This window comes from Erinaceus europaeus, chromosome 10, assembly GCF_950295315.1.
Source record: "Erinaceus europaeus chromosome 10, mEriEur2.1, whole genome shotgun sequence".
Classification (NCBI taxonomy): Eukaryota; Metazoa; Chordata; class Mammalia; order Eulipotyphla; family Erinaceidae; genus Erinaceus; species Erinaceus europaeus.
In genome coordinates this window covers 92,316,226-92,339,625 of record NC_080171.1, presented here as the reverse complement: position 1 = coordinate 92,339,625, position 23,400 = coordinate 92,316,226, and the positions used below count along the sequence as shown (strand labels likewise).

Genomic DNA, 23,400 nt, shown 5'->3' with positions numbered 1-23,400 from the left:
TCTATCTCGGACCAAAGAATACCTGATTTTACATCACTATCAACTTGGAAAACAACAACAACAACAACAAATAGGAATCTTGTAAGGTCCATTGTCATGTTATAAGAATAGAATATCTACCAATTTAAAAAACACAGATGAGTACCCAGATAATTTTTAAACAATGCCCACAGGAAAAGGAAGAGGCGTGTATTAGGAATTTAATGACTTCAGGAACTTTAAATGTACCACTTCACTGAAATCATACTGAATTTATATATTTTTAGTTTGAATTTATAGATGAGGATAAAAGCTCAAAAACATAAGTGAAATATGCCCAAACTTTCACAGCAACTTACCTACCTACCAGAGTTCTAGTTTGAAGCCTGGCTAAATTGGATTATTAACACGTTTTCTTTCTGGTACTTCATGTGGATGACAGTAAGATGCCTTACCCCAAACCACAACAGTACTTACTTTCTCTTTCATGCCTGAGAGTTCACTCTCAGCCTCTGCCAAGAGCTGATCGGCTTCTCTGAGCTCTGCTCGACGCTTTAGAAGAGTCTTCTCAATACACTCAATTTCATCTACAATATCATCATGGTGTTTGAGCGATTTTTCAATTTCTAGTTCATTCATAAGACACTCAACATTTCCATCAACAGAATCTCTAGAAAATTATACATACATACATTAAAAATTTTAGATGTAGTCAATATAGACACTTGCACTCTATCTGCTAAAGAGCACAATGATTTTATATGAAAAGGGACAGAAGAAATAGGTACATGTGATTATGCTCAAGGTTGTTTTTTACCTTTTTGGTGAACATGGCATTCTATGACAATAAATGCCTAATGTATATAATGCTCTTGTTATGCCCTATCAAACATAATGGTAAAGACTGATGCATTGTCAGCACTTGATAGAGATATGTTGACACTTTTACTTTTCTGGGGTTGATAAATAAAACAAACCATTACACAAAATCTCCCATCCCTGAAAACTACCCCCTTCAAGGTCCAGCTCATAGTAAGTCCTGAAAATGGCCTAACTAATGACAACTGATAAATCAGGAAAGCAGGACTTGATAGTTCAAAAGTAGTATAACAAAACTATTCAGAAATGGGACTTTGACAGGAAAAAAACATAAAAAATGATTTCATTCATATACTAACAGGCTCTTGCTCTGCATGCGGTTCTAGTATTTTTTTTTTTTTTTGGTGTGACTCCTGCTGTCCTGTCAGGCCTATTAGTTATAGGTTTGCTCCTAGAAGGCAGAAACCATATCTTACTCATCTCTGTCTAAAATGGGTCTTCCCCTCAACCCTGGGCTACCTGGACTACTCTGGCTTAAGCGACAAAAACTGGAAACTGTCATAATTTGTGAACTACTGAAGAAGACGGATTTCTATATAACTGACTCAATCAGCTAATAATGCATTGGTTAATAGACCTTGCTCTAGGTGCTGGGGCAGAGAGAGGAAGGCCAGCCACCATCCTGGGCTTACAATATAAACAGAGCTATACACAAGACTGTATACCTCAAACTGTGGGAGTCTGAGATAAGAGAGGTTTGTATAAGAGGGGAATATTTTTCTGTCTTCTGGATAGGATGGATGGAGCTAGGCAGGGGATACAGAGGGCATTTCAAGCAGAGGATAACGTATACACATGTGGTAAGACAAAAGAAAATTCAGTGCCTGAGAAGACAGGCAGGGGTTCAAACCTTGGAATATCAATACAATACTAAAATAGCATAGTCAGATTTTTAGCCATGTACAAAGTAGAAGAGAGGGAAAGAGGCTAGATGTGAAAGGCCAGTGTAAACATTATTACAGTGGCCTAGAATGAGACTGTTTAAACAAAGACCTAGGTTGTGGAGGTGAAAGAAGGGGAACCAGGTTTGAGAGCTCTTTGTGTACAAATTACATGGATTGGGGCCTGGTGGTGGCACACCTGATTGAGCACATATATTATAATGCACAAGGACCCAGGTTCAAGCCCCCAGCCCCACCTGCAGGGGGAAAACTTTACAAGTGGTGAAGCAATGTTGCAGGTGTCTTTCTGCCTCTTTCCTTTTCTATCACCTACTTTCCTCTCGATTTCTGGCAATCTCTATCCAATAAATAAATAAACACAATAAATTTTTTAAAAAATTGTATGGACTTGAGATTAACTGGATGACTTGGAGACTGAGGGAAAGTATGGAACTAAAGATACCTGCTATGATTTTAGAGTAACTGGTGAGAGGGGATTATTGTGCCATTATCTCCAGAACTGATTTGGATTACTGGCCAAGAGAACTTCAAACTGCACCATCTAATGTGGTAACCACATGTGGCTATTAAATTAATTAAGTTCTGTTCCTCAGTTCCAGAAGCCATGTTTCAAGTGTTTGATAGGAACATGTAAAGGTCACTGATTTAGACAGTACAGTTCTAGGACTTTTCCAAGGTTACAGAAAGTTTTATTAGGTGATATAGGCATGGATTACTTTTACCAAACTGACACCATATTCATCTGAATTATAAAAATAAAATCACTAGAAATAATTACTTCCGATGCTGATGTCTCTGGATGGTTCTATGTAATTCTTCTACTTCATGCTCCAAGTCTCTCTTTTCTTGCAAAAGACCATCAATGTTATTATGCAGTACGTCTAGTTCTTTCTCAGATTGCCGCTTGAATGTTCTCATCCACCATTTCTGTTTCTTTGATTTTAAATGTTGTATCATGTCTTCCAATCTAGAAACTTCATTCTCCTAAGCAAAGGAAAAAAAAATGTAGAAATGTCACACAATGTTTTTATTTCCTGTCAAAAGTTGAAATTAACTATGGCTAAAAATGTCATTTATGGTATGAAAATGATAGCTTCTAAGACTTCTTCTATGAAAAGTTAAAAGTCAACTTTTTCACAAACCACAGATGAAACTAGTAAGACTAATACAGCTTCAGCTTTTCCATCAGTTCAACTGTTGCCCACAGATGTTAACTGAGGAATTCTTGATCATTTCTGCTTCCCAAGTCCAGTGCTACACGAGAGATAAACACACATGGTTCTTCTTTCTCTGGGCATGTGAAAGAGATCTGTCTGAAATGGTTGCCCAAAACAAAGAGTGTTTTGCCTAGATTTTAAAGAAAAAAATGAAAGGGGAAAGAAAGATGTAGGCTAAAGAAATAACATAAATGTAGCGAGTCATAAAAATCTATCTGAGGCATTGAGATGCTAGGTGGTGGCTCACCCAGTTAAGTGCATATATTACCAAGTGCAAGGACTCAGGTTCAAGTCTGTGCTCCCCATCTGCAAGGGGTCTATTTCACAAGAGGTAAAGCAGGTCTGTAGGTGTTTATCTTTCTCTGCTTCTATCTCCCCATCCTCTCTTTAATTTCTCTCTGTCCTATCTTATAAAAATCAGAAAGAGAGAGAGAGAATATGGAAACAAATGACTAATGGGAGTGGTGAATTCATAGTGCTGGCACCGAACCCCAGCGATAACCCTGGTAGCAATAAAACAAACAATAAAAATGTAACTGGGAAATTACAGAAACAATGGGGTAGTCTTCAGCCATACCTGAACATGCCTGATTTTGCAGAAACAATGGGATACTGGTAGAAAGTAAAAGAACTAGGTTTTAAGAGCTGATCAAATGTCCAACACTCAGAACTGCTATAAAAATGACATGCACAGAAAACTGAAGGAAAACATGAGTGGCTGTCATTTTTACAAGGTAAATACATGCAGTCCCTTTGAAACTAGCCTGGGGCTAGTAGTTAGTCATCAGCTGTCCTAGTCCTTCATTTCCCTCTCAACCTGAGAGGGAAAGGAAGAAGAGTAGAGTTTCTGGTGTCTTAGATTTAAAGAATGAGTGTATAATACATCTTATTTCTTTAGAGTTTTAAAAGCTATAATCTAGGGGCCAGGAGGTGGCACACCTGGTTAAGTGCGCACATTGTAGTGCACAAGGACCCAGGTTTAACCCCCCGCCCTCCCCATCTGCAGGGTTGGAAAGCTTCACAAATGGTGAAGTAGGCTGCAGGTGTCTCTCTCTTTCCATCTCTACCTGCTCCTCTCTTCTCAATATCTCTCTGTCTCAATGCAATAACAAATAAAAACAGTTTTTTTAAAAAGCTACCGTCTAGTCATTTATTGCAATTTAAACAGAAAAAAGGGGGGGGGACTATGAAATACAGTAGAATTTACACAGTTCAATCAGCTATAGTGCCTACAAATAAATGTTGTGCAATCATTAAAACATGGTTTAAAAACATCTGTAAACTCATGGGGAAATATTTTTAAGTGAGAAAAACAATAGAGGCCAAGTGGTAGCGCAGCGGGTTAAGTGCACATGGCACAAAGCACACCGACTGGCGACTGGCGTAAGGATACTGGTTTGAGCCCTTGGCTCCCTAACTGTATTGGGGTTGCTTCACAAGCAGTGAAGCAGGTCTGCAGGTGTCTATCCTTCTCTTCTCCTCTCTGTCTTCCCCATCTCTCTCGATTTCTCTGTCCTACCCAACAACAATGACAGCAATGACAACAATAATAACAATAAACAACAAGAACAACAAAAGGGAAAAAACAGCCTCCAAGCCCCAGTGATAACCCTGGAAACAAACAAACAAAAAACCAATATAAAGTTGTGTGTACTATAAGGACAAAGGGAAAAAAAAATCAGTAAATTCTACTCTTTATAGATAATCCCCACCAAAACCTAGTTGTATGATGCTAAAACATATGTGCACACAATATATGTGTATACAACATACAGAGGTGTGCGCACACACACGTAACACATTTATGCATAGGCACAAGTATCTGACTACACATTCAAAGACTTTCCAGCTTTCTAAAAGTGGTTAATTTCTGGACTGAGAATATTTCTGATAGAAAACAGCTACACCAGGTTTACAGACTGGCTTGGTACCCAAATTCCTGTTTAGAGTAGTATTTTAATAATAAAAGTCTTAGGGGCCAGGTGCTGGTATACCAGGTTAAGCACACATAGTAGAAGCATAAGGACCCACGTGCAACGATCCCAGTTCAAGCTTCCAGCTCCCCACCTGGGCGGTGTGTGTGGGGGGGTTGTGTGTGTCTCTCTCTTTCTCTCTCTCTCTCTATTCCCCCTTCTCTCTCAATTTCTCTCTGTTCTATCCAAAAAAATTGGAAAAAAGTGACCTCTCGGAGCAGTGGATTCGTAGTGCAGGCACTAAGCCCCAGCGATAACTATGGAGGCAAATAATAATAAAATTATAACAATAAAATTCTTGTTCAGTTCTAAAAATCAGCACTATACATGCACCTTGGGAAATAGAGCATTCATAACAGGTCAATTTATTAAGTATAGTCTTATGTGGCTCCCTCCCCCCATGGAAGCAGTATAAATAGAGGAAAAATACATGTAAATGTCTGCACTTACTAAGTTATGATGTTCCGGGACATTGCAATGCAGCACACCCAAGGGGATGAGTGGGACAGAGAAGTTGGGGGGTGGAGGCCCATACACAGTGGGGGCCCCAACAGGAGGTGGACCATAAACAACAGTGCCAGCAGTGAGAGCTTGGCTATTATTTGACAAAGGAGGAGGTGGAGCATACAGGGTCATGCCCTGGGGTACAGGAGAACCATCAGGAAACACAGTATAAATCACATATCCGGGAGGAGGCACAAATGGGTGCTCCTTGTCCTCCAGCTCGCTTTCTTCTGGGCTGTCTCCTCCACCATCTGCATCTTGAAAGAAACAAACATTAGTATATTTTTGAATATACGGGGGATTGAATATTGGACTTCAGAGCCTTAGGCATGTGAGCTGGCTGTATAACCAATTATGCTGTCTTCTCAGCCCTAGATCATGTTTTACGGATATCAAGGACCCAATAAAAAGTTATCCAACCTACAAAAGAAATGTAATTCTCTCATGTAGTTAAGCTTACCTCTATTTGAAAATGATTTATGTAATCCACTCCTGATGGGAGAGTAAACCCAGTAACCAAAGGCAGGTGGAGGTCCAATGCTCTCCTTCCCATCCTGTTGTGTTTTTCCAGCAGGAGTTGAAGCTGTGTACTTTAGGCCAACACCAGAGTCCTTGGTAGCCTGAGAACTGTGGCTGGAGACCTAAAGTAATGGCAACAGAGCACTCTATTACCAAAACACATGGCTAGTTAATTATTACAAACAGGAAGAGATGTCAAAATCTAGAGCAAAGCTGAAGTGTAGTAAGGTTGAGAAAGACTTAGTTTCTCTTAATAAAATATAACTCTCATGTTTCCTTGACAGAAGTACAGTCTGATTACATGGCCATGCAAACTGTGTGCCTGTGCACAAAGCTGAAGTGTAGTAAGGTTGAGAAAGACTTAGTTTCTCTTAATAAAATATAACTCTCATGTTTCCTTGACAGAAGTACAGTCTGATTACATGGCCATGCAAACTGTGTGCCTGTGCACATGGTACAATTTATTTCATTCCTCTGCACTTGATCAAGTTAGGGAGGAAATGCAGAGAGGAGGACTGTGTGACCCTATTCACACTGTGTGTACTATGGATAGAGTCTATTACAGTAAAGCATTTGAAATATGGTGAAGCAACGAACGCACAGGCTTATTTGGTATATCACTTCAGACATAAGAGGTAAAGTAGTGCTACAGGTTTCTTTCTTACTTTCCCTTTCAATAGACAGCACTGTTGGTCTATCCCCCGAACCCATGCTTCCCAACAGTTTTCTTTCTCTGACCTATGCTTAGTGTCTCAAAAATTGAGGCAAATAAATATTGAACTTCCAAGGGAACCTGGGTATATTCATTTCTGTCTATCCTGAAAGCCTGGCATGGTTCTAAATAAAGCTCTACTCTGCTACTCTCCTCGTTCTGTAGGTCTAGCCTGCAAACTCTTACATAGCGAAGGCTCATACTTTTTTGTTCTACTCTAGTTTCCACCTCTAGTCTTGGTTATACCAAAGATGTTAGTTTCCTTTTAGTTTTCTGGCAGGGTGATCTCAGATTCTGCTCTCGTGGGTGTCTGATGAATGCTACAAATTCCTGAGATCCTAGTGTGTTGAGCTGCTTCTCCCAAACTGTTGTTTGTTTGTCAGATTTGAACAGGGTGTGAGCCAACCAGATCCTCTATTTCAGACAAGTGCCACCAACAGTGCTCTCCTCACTTCTCACATTCAAATACCAAACCTTGCCCATTTGTCTCCTGAACATGACTTAATCCTACCTTTTCTTTTCTAGCTCCATCACTCTAGCTCAGGTTCACCTGGATGAGTTAAAACACCACGAGAATTTTACCCATCACAAACCTCTTCACTTGGCCTAATTTTTTGACATAGACTATAGCGCTGCTCATAATACACACTTTCATTTCCCAAGCTTAATCTAAGTCATTTTTTTAAAAAATCATGACTAAAATCTACTCTTCTAGCTTCACTATTCACTGTACCCACACAAGTCTTCTGCCACACAAGGGTGCACGTCATGGCTAAAACAAATCTACTTTATACACAAGCTGTTTCCTCTCTTCTAGCTGCTGACTTCACAACATGGCCTATGAAGCCCTCCTCCCTGAACTTCCCTAAGAATTATTTTCACTTGTCTGCAATCAGAGCAGAAAGAACAAGTCTGCTGTCACAGGTGTGCCTCAGTTTTGTAACTATATCAATGTGTCTGTCTTCACCACCAGTTCAGCAAGGATTTGAGAATAGAAATCCTATCATTCATCATCATGGCACCCTACCACTTGACCTACACTTTGGTAAGTACTAAATATTTGTAAAAATGAAATGAAATTCAGCCTTAATTTTTGTATGAGCTACTGCAAAATTCTACACCCACTTTTAATATGCTCTCAGGGCTCCAATCACTTTACTCCTGACATTATTCAGGGAGCCCACAATGTAACATCTAAGTGGACAATTTCCATCTTCCCTGGGAAGACTCTAATTCCATCTTAAATATTAACATTTGAGACCCTCAACAGTGGCTTAACAGAAATGTTTTTGATGCCTGTTCACAAATTCAGGAAACAGAATACTATTTTAATAGTATTTAATACTTTTTTACTATTTAATACTTTTAATACTATTTAATACTTTTTTCCCCCAAGAAAATTCAAGACACACTCCCAGAATCATAGATTTCCTACTTTTGATGATGATGGTGGTGGCATAAAATACCAATAGCCTCGTCTTTTGAAAGGATCGGCTATGCTGCTGATATAATCATTCTGACAAGAAACTTCACGTCGGAGTTCAGCAATTTCTTCCAAAACATTTTCAAAGCTTCCTTTATTATCTGTAAAGGGAAATCATTCTATGAAGTTGGGGGCTGGGCAGTGGCATGCCTGATTAAGCACACATATCACCAAGTGCAAAGCACAAGAATCTTGGTTTGAATCACTGCTCCCTACCTGCAGGGGGCTCACTCCGTGAGTGGTGAAGCAGGTCTGTAGAGAGAGAAAAATTTCTTTCTCTCTCTCACTCTATTTCCTTATCCTTTCAATTTCTCTCTATCCTATATAACAAAAAGAACTAGAAATAAGTAAAAAAAAAAAAAATGGAAAAAGGGAAATAAATAGCTGCCAGGAGTGATGAATTTGTAGTGCTGGCACCGAGCCCCAGTAATAACTCTGGTGGCAAAAGAGAGAGAGAGAAGGAAGGAAGGAAGGAAGGAAGGAAGGGAGGAAGGAAGGGAGGGAGGGAGGAAGGAAGACAGAAAGAAATCATCTACTATCTACTTTAGATGGTGGCACACTTGACTGGGGATCTGGGTTCAAGCCCCTGTTCCCTATCTTCAGGGGGAAGCTTCTTGAGTGACGAGCCAGTGTTATAGGTCTCTCTCTTTCTCCCTCTCAGTCTCCCCTGGCCCTCTCAATTTCTCTGTTGTATCAAATATAAGAAAAATGAAATAATTATAAAGATAATCTATTTCCTCTCAAGATACAAAAATGACTCCATGAGAGCCAGTGAATATTATCAGTTCCTTAAAAATAACTTCCACCTCACCTGTAGATTTTGTTTTAATTAATCAATTAATTAATTAATTAGTGTGAGAGAAAATCAGAGCATCATCCTGGCATATTTAGCATCAGGATTTCAACTTGGGGCTTCATATGTGCAAGTCCTGTGCCCTGCAGGCAACATTAAAGAGCTTTTGTTAACAGAAAGAGTAGACATGCTCGTCTCTTGTTTTATTATTTTAAAGTAAACTGTTATTAAATTGTATAGTGAGTCTGAGAATGAAACTATAACAACCTGAAAAACAATTTATTTTGAAAATGTGAAAAGAAACCTCCTGTCTCTTTGTATCCAAGTTGCTTAATACTATAGTTACATAAAATGCTTCAAATTATTTGCTTTGAAAGTGAACATTCAGGAAAAAAAGTGTTAACCAATTGTTTCACACTTTGTAAAAGCCTCAGTGCTTATAGTGGGGGCCAACTGACTGGGGGTGTGGTAATATGCATACAATGCATGGGTGGCAAACCAAACCCCTGAAATCGTTAATTTTGTAAAACACTGGTATGTTACTAATAATAAAAATTTAATTAAAAAAATAAACTAGTGTCTAGGTGATACAATGGATAAAGTGTTGAGCTCTCAAACATGAGGTCCCAAGTTCAATCCCTGGCACCCCGTATGCTGGAGTGATGCACCAGTTCAGTCTCAATCACTCTCTCATATAAATAAATAAAAATTTAAATAAGTAAATCTTTAAAACTAACCAGTAGAGCACACAAATTACCACATACAAGGACTGGGTTCAATTATCAACCTCCAACTGAGGGGAATGGTTAGGGGAAGGTTTCTTTGTCTACGCCCCAAACAGAAACAAAATAAAGGGCCATCAGGAGTGGTAGTAGAGTCATAGTGCAAGTACTAAACCCCACGACTGCCCTAGTCCTGGCTGTAGTAATAATACTAATACTAGTTATTATTATCATTACATAATAAAGACAAAATAAATGAAAAAGTTTTATTTGGTGTAAGGAATGGCTTGTCTTTGTCAAGCTAATTATCAAGGATCTGTAATTAAGCATTGTAATCAATGCACTGTAACAGCTGAAATAAATATACTAGAGCTGAAAAACAAACAAGATTATTTGAATTTAGAACAATCAAAGAACTATTACCAAAGTCAAAAATCTAATACTTTACCGGCCTCAGTGAGATCTAGTAAATTCCGCAGCCTCTTAATCTCTGTTCTTTGTTTCTCCATTGTCTCATTCAGCTTTTGAATTTCTAGCACCTGTGGATGTGCTTCTCCGTGTACTCCTGCAGAGCCTACTTTTTCCATCTCAAGTTGCAACTATTGGAAAACCATATATACAAAGTTGGCAATAAATATTCTTTTCCAGTTGCACTTAAAACTGCAATTCTATAATTTTAATTGTCATTTCACTTCTGAGGAAGCCACATCGCTCCATATATTTAAAATGCATGGTGCATGGCACATAGCTGAGGATAAAGTACTGATTTGTCTTACTGGTCATACTTTAAAGTTCACTGAGATGTCACCTACCAAAATTCATTCTTTTAGGAACTGGTAAAGACCCAGATCTAAAGGTCTCAAGGTATCCGCACTGACCTGCTCTTCTCTGTCCCTAAGAAGATTCTGCAGGAGCTCGATCTCTGCTTCTGCTCGGGCGAGATCTTTGGCTGCTTGTGCAGCCTTCCGACTGAACTTCTCCGCTTCCAGCAACTCCTACTGGGACAGAGGTGTAAGAATGGCACTGTTATTATTAACACATGGTTCCTCTTCGCTTTTTCCTTCCAGCACACTGATTTCTCTGTTTTTATCAGATTGCTTTTCTGACAACTTTCTCTGTTTTTATCAGATTGCTTTTCTGACAAATGCATGCATACATGGTCCCAAGTCCTACCATGCTTGGTGCTGTTCCTGTCACTTAGTAGCCTGCTCCACCTCCCTATGGGAGCCAAATGAGCAGGGTGCTGCATCAGAAAAAGCAAGGGATATGTATTTTTTTTTCTGTTGCTCTACAGCCTTCCATGACTGTGTCTCTCTGGTTTCTCACCATTAGAGCTTCTCTCCTATGAGCTATCGTATTTTCATTAGCACTGGCACCGTATAAAGATCCTAACAGACTTGTTGTAGTAGAGTTCGTACTATGTGTGCTTAACCTGTGTGCCACTGCCTGGCCACCCCAGACTCCTATCCTTTGTAGGCATAGTTTGTTTCATCTGAGGGCTCCACTCAGGACTCAACAGAGTAGTGGATCTATGGTGGGGCCGGCATGAGGGAAATACAATCTTCAGGTTTGAAGAGAAACGGACAATTTTATAACAATTCATAAAACAGCCAAGGTTTATAATAAGAGACCAGTAATACAGACTGGTAGGTTTTTTTTTTTTTTTTTTAACCATGTATATTAACACCATTCCTACCACCCCCCATAGTGAAGCTAAAAATCTACCCTCTCCGCTTACCCTTACTTTGGTGAAATACTCCAAACTTAGATTCTATTTTGTCTTTCCCTGTCTGTTTTTTCTTTCTCAGTTTCTGTTTATGAGTGGGATCATCCCATACTGTTTTTTTTTCACACAATAGCAGCAGAACAAGTATTGGAAACTTATTCTAACATGTGAACCCACCTCTGCTCGCTCCTGGTTAATTTTCTTAACAGTTCCATGAAGGGATTTAAGTTGGTCTTTGGCAATGGTGAGCTCAGCTGTGGCTAGCTTATCAGAAGCAGCTACTGCTTTCTTTAAGTTCTTTAATTCCTTATCTAAGCCAAGAAACTGTTCCTGAGATTTGGCATCTTCATATTTCTTCTAAAATAGAGAGAGACGAATTACATAGTAGCAAAGAATTAATATGTCAGCTCCATGAAGGTAGAAATTCTGTTTACTACTACTTGTCTTATACTTAGAATAAAAAATATTCATTGAGTAAGTAAATATATAGGGGTCTGGGCAGTGGTACTCTGGCTTAAGTATACATATCACCATCTGCAAAGATCTGAGTTTGAGTTCCCGCTCCCCACCTGCAGGGAGGAAACTTAATGAGTGGTGAAGCAGATCTGCAGGTGTCTAGCTTCCTCTCTCTCTCTTCTTAATTTCTCTCTGTTCTGTAAAAAAAAAAAAAAAAAAAAAAAAAAAAGGCACCAAGCCCCAGCAATAAACCTGGTGGCAATAAAAAAAAACAAAAAAAAACTCACTGCCGGGCACTACCACAGTGAGTTAAGCACACATGGCACGAAGCACAGGATCCACAGTAGAATCCTGGTTCAAGCCCCCAGCTCCCCACCTGTAGGGGGGTCGCTTCACAGGTGGTGAAGCAGGTCTTCAGGTGTGTATCTTTCTCTCCCCCTCTCTTACCCTACTCTCTTGATTTCTCTCTGTCCTATCCAACAACAACAACAAGGGCAACAAAAATGGAAAAAATGGCTTCCAAGCGCAGTGGATTCATAGTGCAGGCACTGAGCCCCAGTGATAACACTGGAAGCAATAAATAAATAAATAAATAAATATAAAAATTTTTAAAGAAAATAAATATGTAAAAACTGTCTGATAAAACTTAGAATTAAGTCTTCTTGGGGAGTCGGGCAGTAGCACAGAGGGTTAAGTGCACGTGGCGCAAAGCGCAAGGACCAGTGTAAGGATCCCAGTTCAAGCCCCCAGCTTCCCACCTGCAGGGGAATCGCTTCACAAGCGGTGAAGCAGGTCTGCAGTTGTCTTTCTCTTGCCTTCTCTGTCTTCCCCTCCTCTCTCCATTACTCTTTGTCCTATTCAACACGATGACATCAATAACAACAATAATAACTACAACAACAAAACAACAAGGGCAACAAAAGGGAATAAATAAAATTTAAAAAAGAAAAAATATTTTAAAAAATACTCTAAAAAAAAAAACCAAAAAAAAAAAAAACACCAAAAAAACAAAGAATTAAACAAAGACAAATCATACAGGTACTCATATACTTAAGATTTTGGTTTTTATTTCCCCAAAACAAAGGGAGCTACTAGAAAGGTAGTGGACAGACAGGAGCCAATTTATGACTCTGAAAGATCATGTTGGTGCAGAAGGACCTGGGTTTGAAGCCCCACTCCCCACCTGCAGGGGAGGAATGCTTCATGAGAGGTGAAGCAGGTCTACAGGTATCTACCTTTCTCTCTCCCTCTCAATCTCCCTCTAACTTCTCAATTTCTCTCTGTCCTATCCAATACAATATAAAGGAAATGAATAAAAAAAGAAAAAAAAAGGATGAGCCCTAGCAATAACCCTGATGGCAATAACAGCATAACATAGCATAGCACAGCATAGCATAGCATAGCATAGCATAGCATAGCATAGCATAGCATAGCATAGCATAGCATAGCATAGCATAGCATAGCATAGCATAGCATAGCATACAATACACAGAAAGACCATGTTGGCTGATCTGTGGAGCAGGATGAGTAGAAATGGGAAAATTGTCAGAGATGGTGATACTACTTGTCTAGAAGAGAGGTGAAGGCTAGATGACAGTGAGGGCACTGAAAAATAAAAAGTGTATATCCCAAATAGATTTTACTTGATTTATCTATTCCCTTTTGTTGCCCTTGTTGTTTTATTGTTGTAGTTATTGTTGTTACTGATGTCATTGTTGGATAGGACAGAGAGAAATGGAGAGAGGAGGGGAAGACAGAGAGGAGAAAGACACCTGCAGGGAGTGGCTTCACAAGTGGTGAAGCAGGTCTACAGGTCTTTCTCTTCCCCTGTCTTCCCGTCCTCTCTCCAATTCTCTCTGTCCTACCCAACAATGAAGATGTCACCCTGTAGGGGAGCCAGGGGCTTGAACCGGGATCCTTATGCCGGTCCTTGAGCTTTGCACCACCTGCGCTCAACCCCGCTGCACTACTGCCTCCCTCCAAATAGCTTTTAAAGATAGACTCATTAGAATCCAGGGACTCGTTAGTTCTCAGTGAAGCACAAAGCAAATCATTCACCTGGGGAAGTGAGAATTAGATAGGTATGAGAAGTAAGAAGGTATGAAACAGTACAGCAAGGGAGAATGAGCTCACCAGAGAAAAGGGCAACACTGCTCTTTTCAGTCTGGTAGCCAAGAATTTATAATACCACTGTGCTGGATGAGTGACTTTTTTCCCCCCTTCACAGGAATACTTAGTGAGGATATAGACCCACCCAAAAAGATATAGACAAAGTGTTGTCAGGGAAGTAAGGAGAAAAGGGTGAGGGACAAGTGGTAGCTCATGGAATTTAAGTTGAACAAAGGAGAAAGATAGGAAGGAGGGCTAAACAGAAAAGCTATAGCTAGTCTACTAGAATTCTCAATCAGGCTCAAAAATTAACATTGTGGGAGCACTTGCAGGGTAAGAGGTTATGGTCAGAGTAGGATGCTTCTGCTTTTGATTTCTGAACTGGTTAAGGTCAAGGATGAAGCAATGGCAGTAGATAGTTAAGGTGAAAGGAAGAAGCTCAAAGAGAAGTCAGGATGTGAGAAAGAAGATGAGGAGTTTAAACTAACTTCCCACAGAGATATTCAACTGGGTAAGGAAGCTAACATGCTAACATTCCAGTAGTATTTAAGTACTAATCAACTCTGAAATCACTTCTTAAATCCCCAAATCTCATTTCCAACTACCAAGATTCAAGTGTTCTATTTTCCTAATAGTTGTACCTTTTTCTCTAACTCTTGAAGTTGGGCTAGAATCCTCTCCTTCTCCTCATCAGCTTCCTGAAGCTGGAGATCTGTAAAACCTTGGATTTCCTCCATACTTTTTAGATTCTCTTGCAAGTAGTGAATTTCATTCTCCAACTGTTGAATTCTTGCAGCATGTTGCCTCTTATCAAAATTAATCTGTGAAGAAATTAAGTTTCAAAGATGACTTTTAAGCAAAGCAAATACATATGCATATTGGTAGCAGGGATTAAACCCACTGTATCATACATGCAAAACAAGGGCTGTATCACACTGACCTATATCCCCAGCCCAAAGTGCAATCTTTTTAGAACATCTTAGGTCATTTTACTAAAGCATAAATAATTTTGTACTGAGAAGTTACAGGATATAGTTTTGTCATCAGTATTACCCAGGATTCATTTTAATGTTTCCCTCATCATTAGTACCTTTAAGATCGCTCCTCAAATCACATTCTGAAACTATACTATTACACTCTAGCAATATGGTATGACTGACCTCCAATTTAAGAAGCATCTTTCAACTTATGTCCTGAATTGGGAAAATACAGTGTTGGCAAAAAGCCCTAACTATAAGACTAGTAACCTTATAAAGAGTTGAATTTTCACTATACCCAGTTTGCTAAAAGTGAAAATAGCAATTGTACGATATTTACACAAGAAAGGAAGCATTGTAATTTGCTGAAAAATGTGAATATCTGTCAAACACTTCCCTCTATTTGCCTCTTGCCCTTTTCTTACTCTTGCTTCAAGGGCTCTCTCACAGGCCTGCCTGAATTCTTCTTGTCCATTTGCCAGCTTTTCTTGCTGCAGAGTCATTTCTTCTTGGAGCTTTCGCTCTCTAACTTGTGCTTCTTCTCTTTCCCAGTGGGAACGTGCAAGGATTTCACCGAGTTGTTTCTGCAGATCAGCAAGACTTCTCCCCAAGACATCAGAAGGACTATGAATTCTGGTAAGAGGGAAAAAAATGATAAAATCTGTCATTTTACTTTTGGTGCTGAATGCTGGGTATAAATATGTAGCTAACACTAGAACAAAAATAAAGAGTTTTGTGGGGTGGAAATGGTCTCAATCCATAGCAACTTAGTGAGCATCTCCTAAGTGTAAATCATCATTTTATGACTATTGTTACCCAGAAAACACAGGCTCCTATTAGACTAACAATGCTTGCTCAAAGAATCAATGTCCTGTTCATGTATTGAAAGTAGCCTCAGTTTTCTTTTCATACTTGATTTCCATTAACATGCATAATGTAATGCTTCTTCCTGATCATATTCAATGAATTTTCAAGAAACAGCTATTCTTAAAACCTTTCTATTTTAGGGACCGGGTGGTGGCATACCTGGTTGAGAACATGTGTTACAGTGCACAAGGACCTAGGTTCAAGTCTCCAGTACCCACCTATAGGGGGAAGCTTCATGAGTGGTGAAGCAGGGCTGCAGGTGTCTCTCTGTCTCTCTCCCTCTCTATCTTCCCCTTCCATCTTGATTTCTGACTGTCTCTATCCAATAATAACTAAAGATAATAAAAAAATCTAAAAAAACACACTTTGTATTTTAAAAAATTAAGTGGTACCAAAAACTGTAAGAGATATAAAATGCAAAAAAAAATTAGTGACAAACAAGCAATCTTTTATCTCCATGATGAGAATATAGAAGAGAAACTTTTTTTCATATTTATTTATTTATTCCCTTTTGTTGCCCTTGTCGTTTTATTGTTATAATTATTATTGCTGTTGTTATTGATGTCATTGTTGTTGGATACGACAGAGAGAAATCGAGAAAGGAGGGGAAGACAGAGAGGGGGAAGAGAAAGACAGACACCTGCAGACCTGTTTCACTGCTTGTGAAGCGACCCCCCTGCAGGTGGGAAGCCAGGGGCTCGAACCGGGATCTTTATGCTGGTCCTTGCGCTTTGCATCATGTGCACTTAACCCACTGTGCTACCACACGACTCCTGTAAGAGGAGCTTTTTAAAAAAATATTTTATTTATTTATTCTCTTTTGTTGCCCTTGTTTTTTTTATTGTTGTTGTTATTGATGTCATTGCTGTTGGCTAGGACAGAGAGAAATGGAGAGAGGAGGGGAAGACAGAGAGGGGGAGTGAAAGACAGACACCTGCAGACCTGCTTCACCGCCTGTGAAGTGACCCCCTGCAAGTGGGGAGCCAGGGGCTCGAACCGGGATCCTTACACGGGTCCTTGCGCTTTGTGCCACGTGTGCTTACCCCGCTACACTACCGCCCGACTCCCAAGAGGAACTTTTATGAAATAAATTGACTATTAACAGTTACTGGAGTTTATCATTGACCCACACACATTCACAACTCAGTTCACTTTGTACTTGGAGGTCTCTATTTTTTCTTACCTCATTTCTCTAGCTCCTGACTTCAGCTTTCTCCTTAGTTCATCCACACGAGCTGCCACTTCTTCTGGACGAATCAAGCCATCAACCACATTGTAACGGTGGTTTTGGAAGTCTTTAAGCTGTTGTTTTAACAGAGTATTGTCATCCTATTAAAAGGGATAAGGGGAAGTAAAAGTTAACCAAAACAGTGTGGATAAAGCTTGAGACTTATGAGCAAGAAGCCTTAAGTTTGACCCCTATCATCACCTGTGCCAGAGTGATGCTCTGGTTTCTATCCTTAATAAACCTGTAAAAATAGCCAAAATAACATTAAAATCATATATCCACATTACTAGGCAAATGATGGTTTTATCTAATCCCCTTAACCAATTTCTAAAAATCTTTTTCATTCAGGTTGATAACAGCTCAATCTACTGATCAATCTGAAGTCACAAAAGACACAACTAGGCAGTATATGTCTCCTGGTGTGATGTAAACAAAAATACATATGGACACAAACTAACTGGAATCTTAATAATTCTCCATATGTGACACAGTAACATCTTAATCAATACAATGGGGACACAACCAGAACATCTAAAGCATGGGAAGCAATAGAACATCCATTGATAACACTGCTAGGACTATGTAAACATATATAGAAATGGTAAGTTCAGTGGTCCGGGAGGTGGTGCAGTGACTAAAGCATTGGACTCTCAAGCACGAAGTCCTGAGTTCGATCCCTGGCAGCACATGTACCAGAGTGATGTCTGGTTCTTTCTCTCTCTCCTATATTTCTCATGAATAAATAAATAAAATCTTAAAAAAGAAAAAGAAATAATAAGTTCAGAATTATTTTGTGAAGATCTATTTATTAAAAAATATAACAAAGCAAAAAAAAAATATATATATATAAAAAACAAAGGGGAGCCAGGTGGTGTTACACCTGGTTGAACACACATATTACCATGTACAAGGACTGAGGTTCAAGCCCCTAACTCCGCTCTGCAGGGGGGGAAACTTCACCAGCAGTGGAGCACTGCTGCAGGTGTCTTTCTTTCTCCCTATTTCCCACTTCTCCCAATTCCACCAGGACCTGAAATGTGTGTCACCAGCAATCTTTGTTTTTATGCTATCACTCTAAAGGATAAAGCAAATCTGGAAAACACCACAGGAAGTCAGGCCCTAATTCACTTATCTGAGAGAGAAAAGGAAGGACACCTGGAAGTAGGTGTAGGTAATAGGTGTAGGTGTAGGTGTAGGTGTAGGTGTAGGTAATAGGTGTAGGTGTAGGTGTAGGTAATAGGTGTAGGTGTAGGTGTAGGTAATAGGTGTAGGTGTAGGTGTAGGTGTAGGTAATAGGTGTAGGTGTAGGTAATAGGTGTAGGTGTCACTTAGAAAAGAAGTGAAGGGACCAGGTGGTGGTGCACCTGGTTGAGCATACATGTGACAATGCGCATTGAGCTCCCAGTCCCCACCTGTAGGAGGAAAGCTTTGTAAGTGGTGAAGCAATGTTGCAGGCGTCTTTCTGTCTCTCCCTCTCTATCACCCCCTTCCATCTAGATTTCTGGCTGTCTCTATCCAATAAATAAAATAAAGAATAAAAAATTTTTTAAAAATTAAAAAAGAAAGGAAGTGAAGGCAGGGCCACAGAAAAAAAATGGGCATCTTCATAATATACATATATATATGTATATATATATATATATATATATATATATATATATAAAGTTAACCCATATCTGTGACCTTGATATTGCAGTTTCCACTGGAAGGGAATGAGAATACAGAACTCTGGTGGTGGGAACAACATGGAATTATACCCTCTTGTCTTATAATTTTGTAAATCAATAATAGTAATAATAATAACAACAATTCTACTGCAACCTACTCTCATTAAATTCCTAGGTAATTACAAAGATAGTTCAGGGGGGAGCACCTATTTGATTATTTAAGCTCAATATGGTGACAAATTTATTACTAGGAAGAACACAGGGTATTTTTTTTACTCATATTTATTTATTTATTCATTCATTCCCTTTTGTTGCCCTTGTTGTTTTATTGTTGTAGTTATTGATGACATTGTTGTTGGCTAGGACAGAGAGAAATGGAGAGAGTTGGGGAAGACAGAGAGGGGAAGAGAAAGATAGACACCTGAAGACCTGCTTCATTGCCTGTGAAGTGACTCCCCTGCGGGTGGGGAGCCGGGGGATTGAACCAGGATCCTTACGCCAGTCCTTGCGCTTAACCTGCTGTGCTACCGCCCAACTCCCATCACTCATAATTTTACATAGTAGTGACTACTTACTATGGATCCCGCCTCCATCTCTTTGCATCATAACAACAGAAAGGATATGCATAATATTAATTGTAAAAAAGACGGGCTCAAAGTGAACAGAGGCTATGGGACTACCCCATCCAGAATTCCTTCTTTTCTAATTCAAGATGCTTACCAAGTGTTAGAGCAGATTATTAAATTTTACTAGAGATATCAACATCTAAGCAAGAATATATTCCAACCCAACAGATCTTACCTGCAGTTGCTTAAGTTGTGTACGGAGCTCACTATTTTCTTGCTCTTTTTCTTCTGAGAGCCGGGCTTCTCCAAGGGCATTCTGGAGGGCTTGCTTTTCCTTCACAAGTTCTGCTTGAAGGGCTGACTGTTCTAACTATTATTGTGGAAAACAATAATAATAAAAACATAAGTAGCAATAATTTATGATCTAAAAGGACATAAAATTTATATATGCATACATTTTCTTGCTAAATGTGGTTTACAGGTCAGACAAAAGAAGATTCACTATGACCCATCTCTCTTCTGGTTTGAAGGCCAGTCCTGGGAGTTCTGATGCCAAGAAAGTTTCCTTTTTAGTACCCAGTGAAAAGACTAGGCCATTTTAATATTTTTTTTCAAGACTTATAAGGAAAAAAAAAAAGACAACACATTCTGAGCTAGTTAGGGCTGGCTTAAACACTTTGGGGCAGCGGCAGGTGGTGGCACACCTGGTAGAGCACTCATATTACTATATGCAAAGACCTGGCTTCAAGTGAGTGCCTCTATCTCTCACATTCTGTTTCCCCACCTTCCCTTCTATTTCTTTCTGCCTATATCAAAGAAGAATGAAAAAGGATGAGAAAAGAGAGGCAGAGTAAAGGAAAGGAAAGGGAAAAGGGGAAGGAGAAGCAGAAGGAAAGAAAGGGCCCCCAGGAGTGGTGGAGTTGTCATGCAATCACTAAGCCCTAGTGATAACCCTGGTGGAAAAAAATTGCTATTATTTACACAATATACAACTATCATTTTAATTGTTTCCTCCAACCTCTATTGTCTGTACTCTTACAACTATACTACTGTAAGATTTGGTACAATCTGGTCAATGCCAAGTGGTCATTTGCTAACAGATAAGGAATTAAAAAATCAACATAATTATTGCTCTGGAGGAAAAAAAAACTTCTACTTCCTTTTCTAATCATATGAATGCTGTCTTACATGTATTTCTAAGGTTCAAACTACCTTATTTTATTTCACTTTAACTAGAAAGTACCAGACACTGTGAAAACAGAGAGGCACATATAATGCAAGTATTCACTGTGCTCCTCTAGGTCTGGTGGTGGAGATGAACAACCTAAATACTTCATTGTCCGACACATGAAAAATGCTTTAACTATTCACAGGCTATAGGAAAATCAAAGTAGAGTCTTGCACCCAGATTGTTAGTAGGTCAAGGAGGAAGGTCATGGTGGGCTCTTTGGCAATAGCTAGATAAAATTGTGTTTTCTTTCCTTTTTTAAAAAATTTTTTATATTTATTTATTTATTTTCCTTTTTGTTGCCCTTGTTGGTTTTTTTATTGTTGTTGTAGTTATTACTGTTGTTGTTATTCATGTCATCCTTGTTAGATAGGACAGAGAGAAATGGAGAGAGGAGGGGAAGACAGAAATGGGGAGAGAAAGACACCTGCAGACCTGCTTCACTGCCTGTGAAGTGATCCTACTGCAGGTGGGAAGCCAGGGGCTTGAACCAGGATCCTTATGCCGGTCCTTGAGCTTCACACATGTGGTTAACCTGCTGTGCTACTGCCCGATTCCCAAAATTGTATTTTCTAATCTCACAAAGAATACACTATAATGAGCCTCAGCCTTCCTCTTTAGTCTTTTCTTTCACTACTTTTTCCTTGCTCTTGAAACACTTTAGGCATATGTTCAGCACTTCCAAAGCCCTGTGCTCTCTCTCCTAGGGAAAGAAACCTAGAATACTCATATCTTCTGCCCTTTCATCCCTGTTTCCTCTGGCCAAATCCTACTCTTCTTTCAAGTCTTAACTGAACAATCATTTCTGTATGGCAGTTTCCCCTGGTTACTCCTCCTCTGCCACAGAAATTTGTTTCTTTTTCTTTCTCCTATAACTGATTCACCTACTAAACTTTTACCTTCACAAGGATAGTGACCATGTCTGTACCACTCCCTGAAACACCCATGATACCTGACCTTAATAACTAGTCAATAATGAATGAGTAACTGTTTTTCTAATGTGTAAGTTCACTTTAAATTCGTATTTTATTCAACCAAAATATGAAAAAGTGAAATAAAATGTAATACAGACTTAAAAGGTGTCTTTGAAAGTTGTTTTGAGCAAAGAAAACTAGAATTCATTGATTACCAATTGTTAAGCGTTTTTTATATCCATTATTTCATTCATCCTTACCATATCCCAATTTACAGCTGAGAAAACATTTTTAGAGATTTGGAATCATGAAGTAATTCCCCAAGTTCAAAGAAGTGTAGTAGGTGCATTCAGAATGTGTAACTCTAAAAATATGAAGTTTTCATCACTTCATATACATTTTACTCAAGAGTTTAATCTTAGATGAACAAAAGAAGGCTAGTATGTTAAGGCCACAGACTACTAGGTTTTGATATGGATTCATACGCTAGCTTACCTGGCTGAGCCTTCGAAGTTTTTCCAAATCTTCCTTGAGCTGGCTGGCTTCAGCATCCCTTATTTTAAGCTGAGCCTCTAGTTCAGCCTCATAGGCACTGAGATCTCCCTGGGCCTGCTGCAGAGATGCATTTGCCTCATACTGCTCCTGGAGGGCACTTTCTAGCTCTGCAACCTCCTGGAATAATTCAGTGTAAGTTTAAGCACAAAACTTTCACTGTGCTGCTGAAACATCTGCAAGTTATTATAGGTAACATGAGCACTGCAAACCAAATGCCGGCCAGTCATTGCTGGCCTCACACCAAGACTGTTCATTAGCAGTATAAAGAAGTCATGGATATTAAGGATGGAAAACAAAATTCTGACTAGATATAATCAGAAATATCAGTAAGCCATCAATACATCTTCCAAAGAAAACAGCTGTGTAGTTCCTTGAATGTTTCCAAAAACATAAGAAGAAAAAACAAAGAAAGAAGGATAAGATTTGAAGTAGATTTTTCCAGATATTGGAACAACTGTGTTTTTTTAATTAATTATTTCATTGTAACTTCACAGAAACCATGTAAGAGAAAGCATTATCCCTATTTTACAATGATCTACTAACTAGAGAATGACCATTTAAGTAAACCATACTCCCAGAGGGATAAAGAACAGGGAAACTTCTGGGGCTTGGTGGCAGTGCACTAGGTTAAGTGCACATAGTAGGAAGCGCAAAGACCTGCACAGGATCCAGGTTCCAGCCCCCGGCTCCCCACCTCTGGAAGGGGGGGGTGTCACTTCGCAAGTGGTGAAGTTGTTTTACAGGTATTATGCCCAAGCAATAGAGAGAGAGAAAAAAGCAAATGAGTGCTAACAAGTAAATATATACATACTAGTTAGCATATAATGCAGATTTAGTGAGGCCTGTTTTTTTTTTTTTCTTTTCTTTTTAAAATGATTAAATGTAACAGTTTTCATTTATTTATTTGGAATCTTGACTAATCAGATCAAACTATTCTGGCTAAAGAAAAGAAACCTGTGATAAGAATTTCTAAAGAAGAGTTTCTCAGTGGTGGTTAAAAACCACCTAGGGTGCATCTGGTTGAGTGAACATGTTACAATTCGCAAGGACCAGGGTTCGAGCCCCCATTGCAGGGAGAAAGTTTTGCGAGTGGTGAAGCAGTGTTGCAGGTATCTGTCACTCTCCCTCTCTATCTCCACCTACCCTCTAGATTTCTGGCTGTCTTTATCCAACAAATAAATAAAAAGATAATCAAAGACCACCTAGTATTTGAATCATTTGATTTATTTATTTAAAACCCTAACTCTAGGGGGTCAGGTGGTGGCACACCTGGTTGAGTGTACACATCACAGTGGGCAAGAACCTGGGTTCAAGCCCCCGGTCCCCACCTTCAGGGGGAAAGCTTCATAAGGGGTGAAGCAGGGCTGTGGGTATCTGTCTCTCCCTACCACTCCTTTCCTCTCTATTTCTCTCAGTCTCTATCC

At 39.3% G+C, this 23,400-nt stretch overlaps 1 protein-coding gene and 1 long non-coding RNA gene across 9 annotated transcripts in view; one reads left to right on the top strand and one right to left on the bottom strand.

Annotated features, from left to right (window-relative positions):
* The window catches only part of CNTRL (centriolin), a 101,991-nt gene that overhangs the window by 33,264 nt on the left and 45,327 nt on the right, over positions 1-23,400 (bottom strand). For 5 of the 6 annotated variants that reach the window (XM_016185013.2, XM_060200070.1, XM_060200072.1 and 2 more), the window contains 13 exons: positions 21,917-22,093; positions 19,515-19,649; positions 17,002-17,147; positions 15,377-15,584; positions 14,616-14,795; positions 11,587-11,766; positions 10,562-10,678; positions 10,132-10,282; positions 8,121-8,269; positions 5,915-6,095; positions 5,401-5,711; positions 2,539-2,744; positions 457-649 (listed from right to left, as the gene is read on the bottom strand). In XM_016185013.2, the coding sequence (XP_016040499.1) occupies positions 457-649; positions 2,539-2,744; positions 5,401-5,711; positions 5,915-6,095; positions 8,121-8,269; positions 10,132-10,282; positions 10,562-10,678; positions 11,587-11,766; positions 14,616-14,795; positions 15,377-15,584; positions 17,002-17,147; positions 19,515-19,649; positions 21,917-22,093 (2,334 nt within the window). Of the gene's footprint in view, positions 1-456; positions 650-2,538; positions 2,745-3,554; positions 3,590-5,400; positions 5,712-5,914; positions 6,096-8,120; positions 8,270-10,131; positions 10,283-10,561; positions 10,679-11,586; positions 11,767-14,615; positions 14,796-15,376; positions 15,585-17,001; positions 17,148-19,514; positions 19,650-21,916; positions 22,094-23,400 lie in introns of those variants that run through there. The other variant, XM_060200074.1, reaches the window with a different exon arrangement.
* LOC132540910 (uncharacterized) overlaps positions 3,599-23,400 on the top strand; it is a 31,081-nt gene continuing 11,279 nt past the window's right edge. For 2 of the 3 annotated variants that reach the window (XR_009552088.1, XR_009552086.1), the window contains exons 1-4: positions 3,599-3,711; positions 7,659-7,730; positions 10,514-10,694; positions 15,504-15,587. This is a non-coding gene — a long non-coding RNA (uncharacterized LOC132540910). Of the gene's footprint in view, positions 3,712-7,658; positions 7,731-10,513; positions 10,695-15,503; positions 15,588-17,394; positions 17,995-23,400 lie in introns of those variants that run through there. The other variant, XR_009552087.1, reaches the window with a different exon arrangement.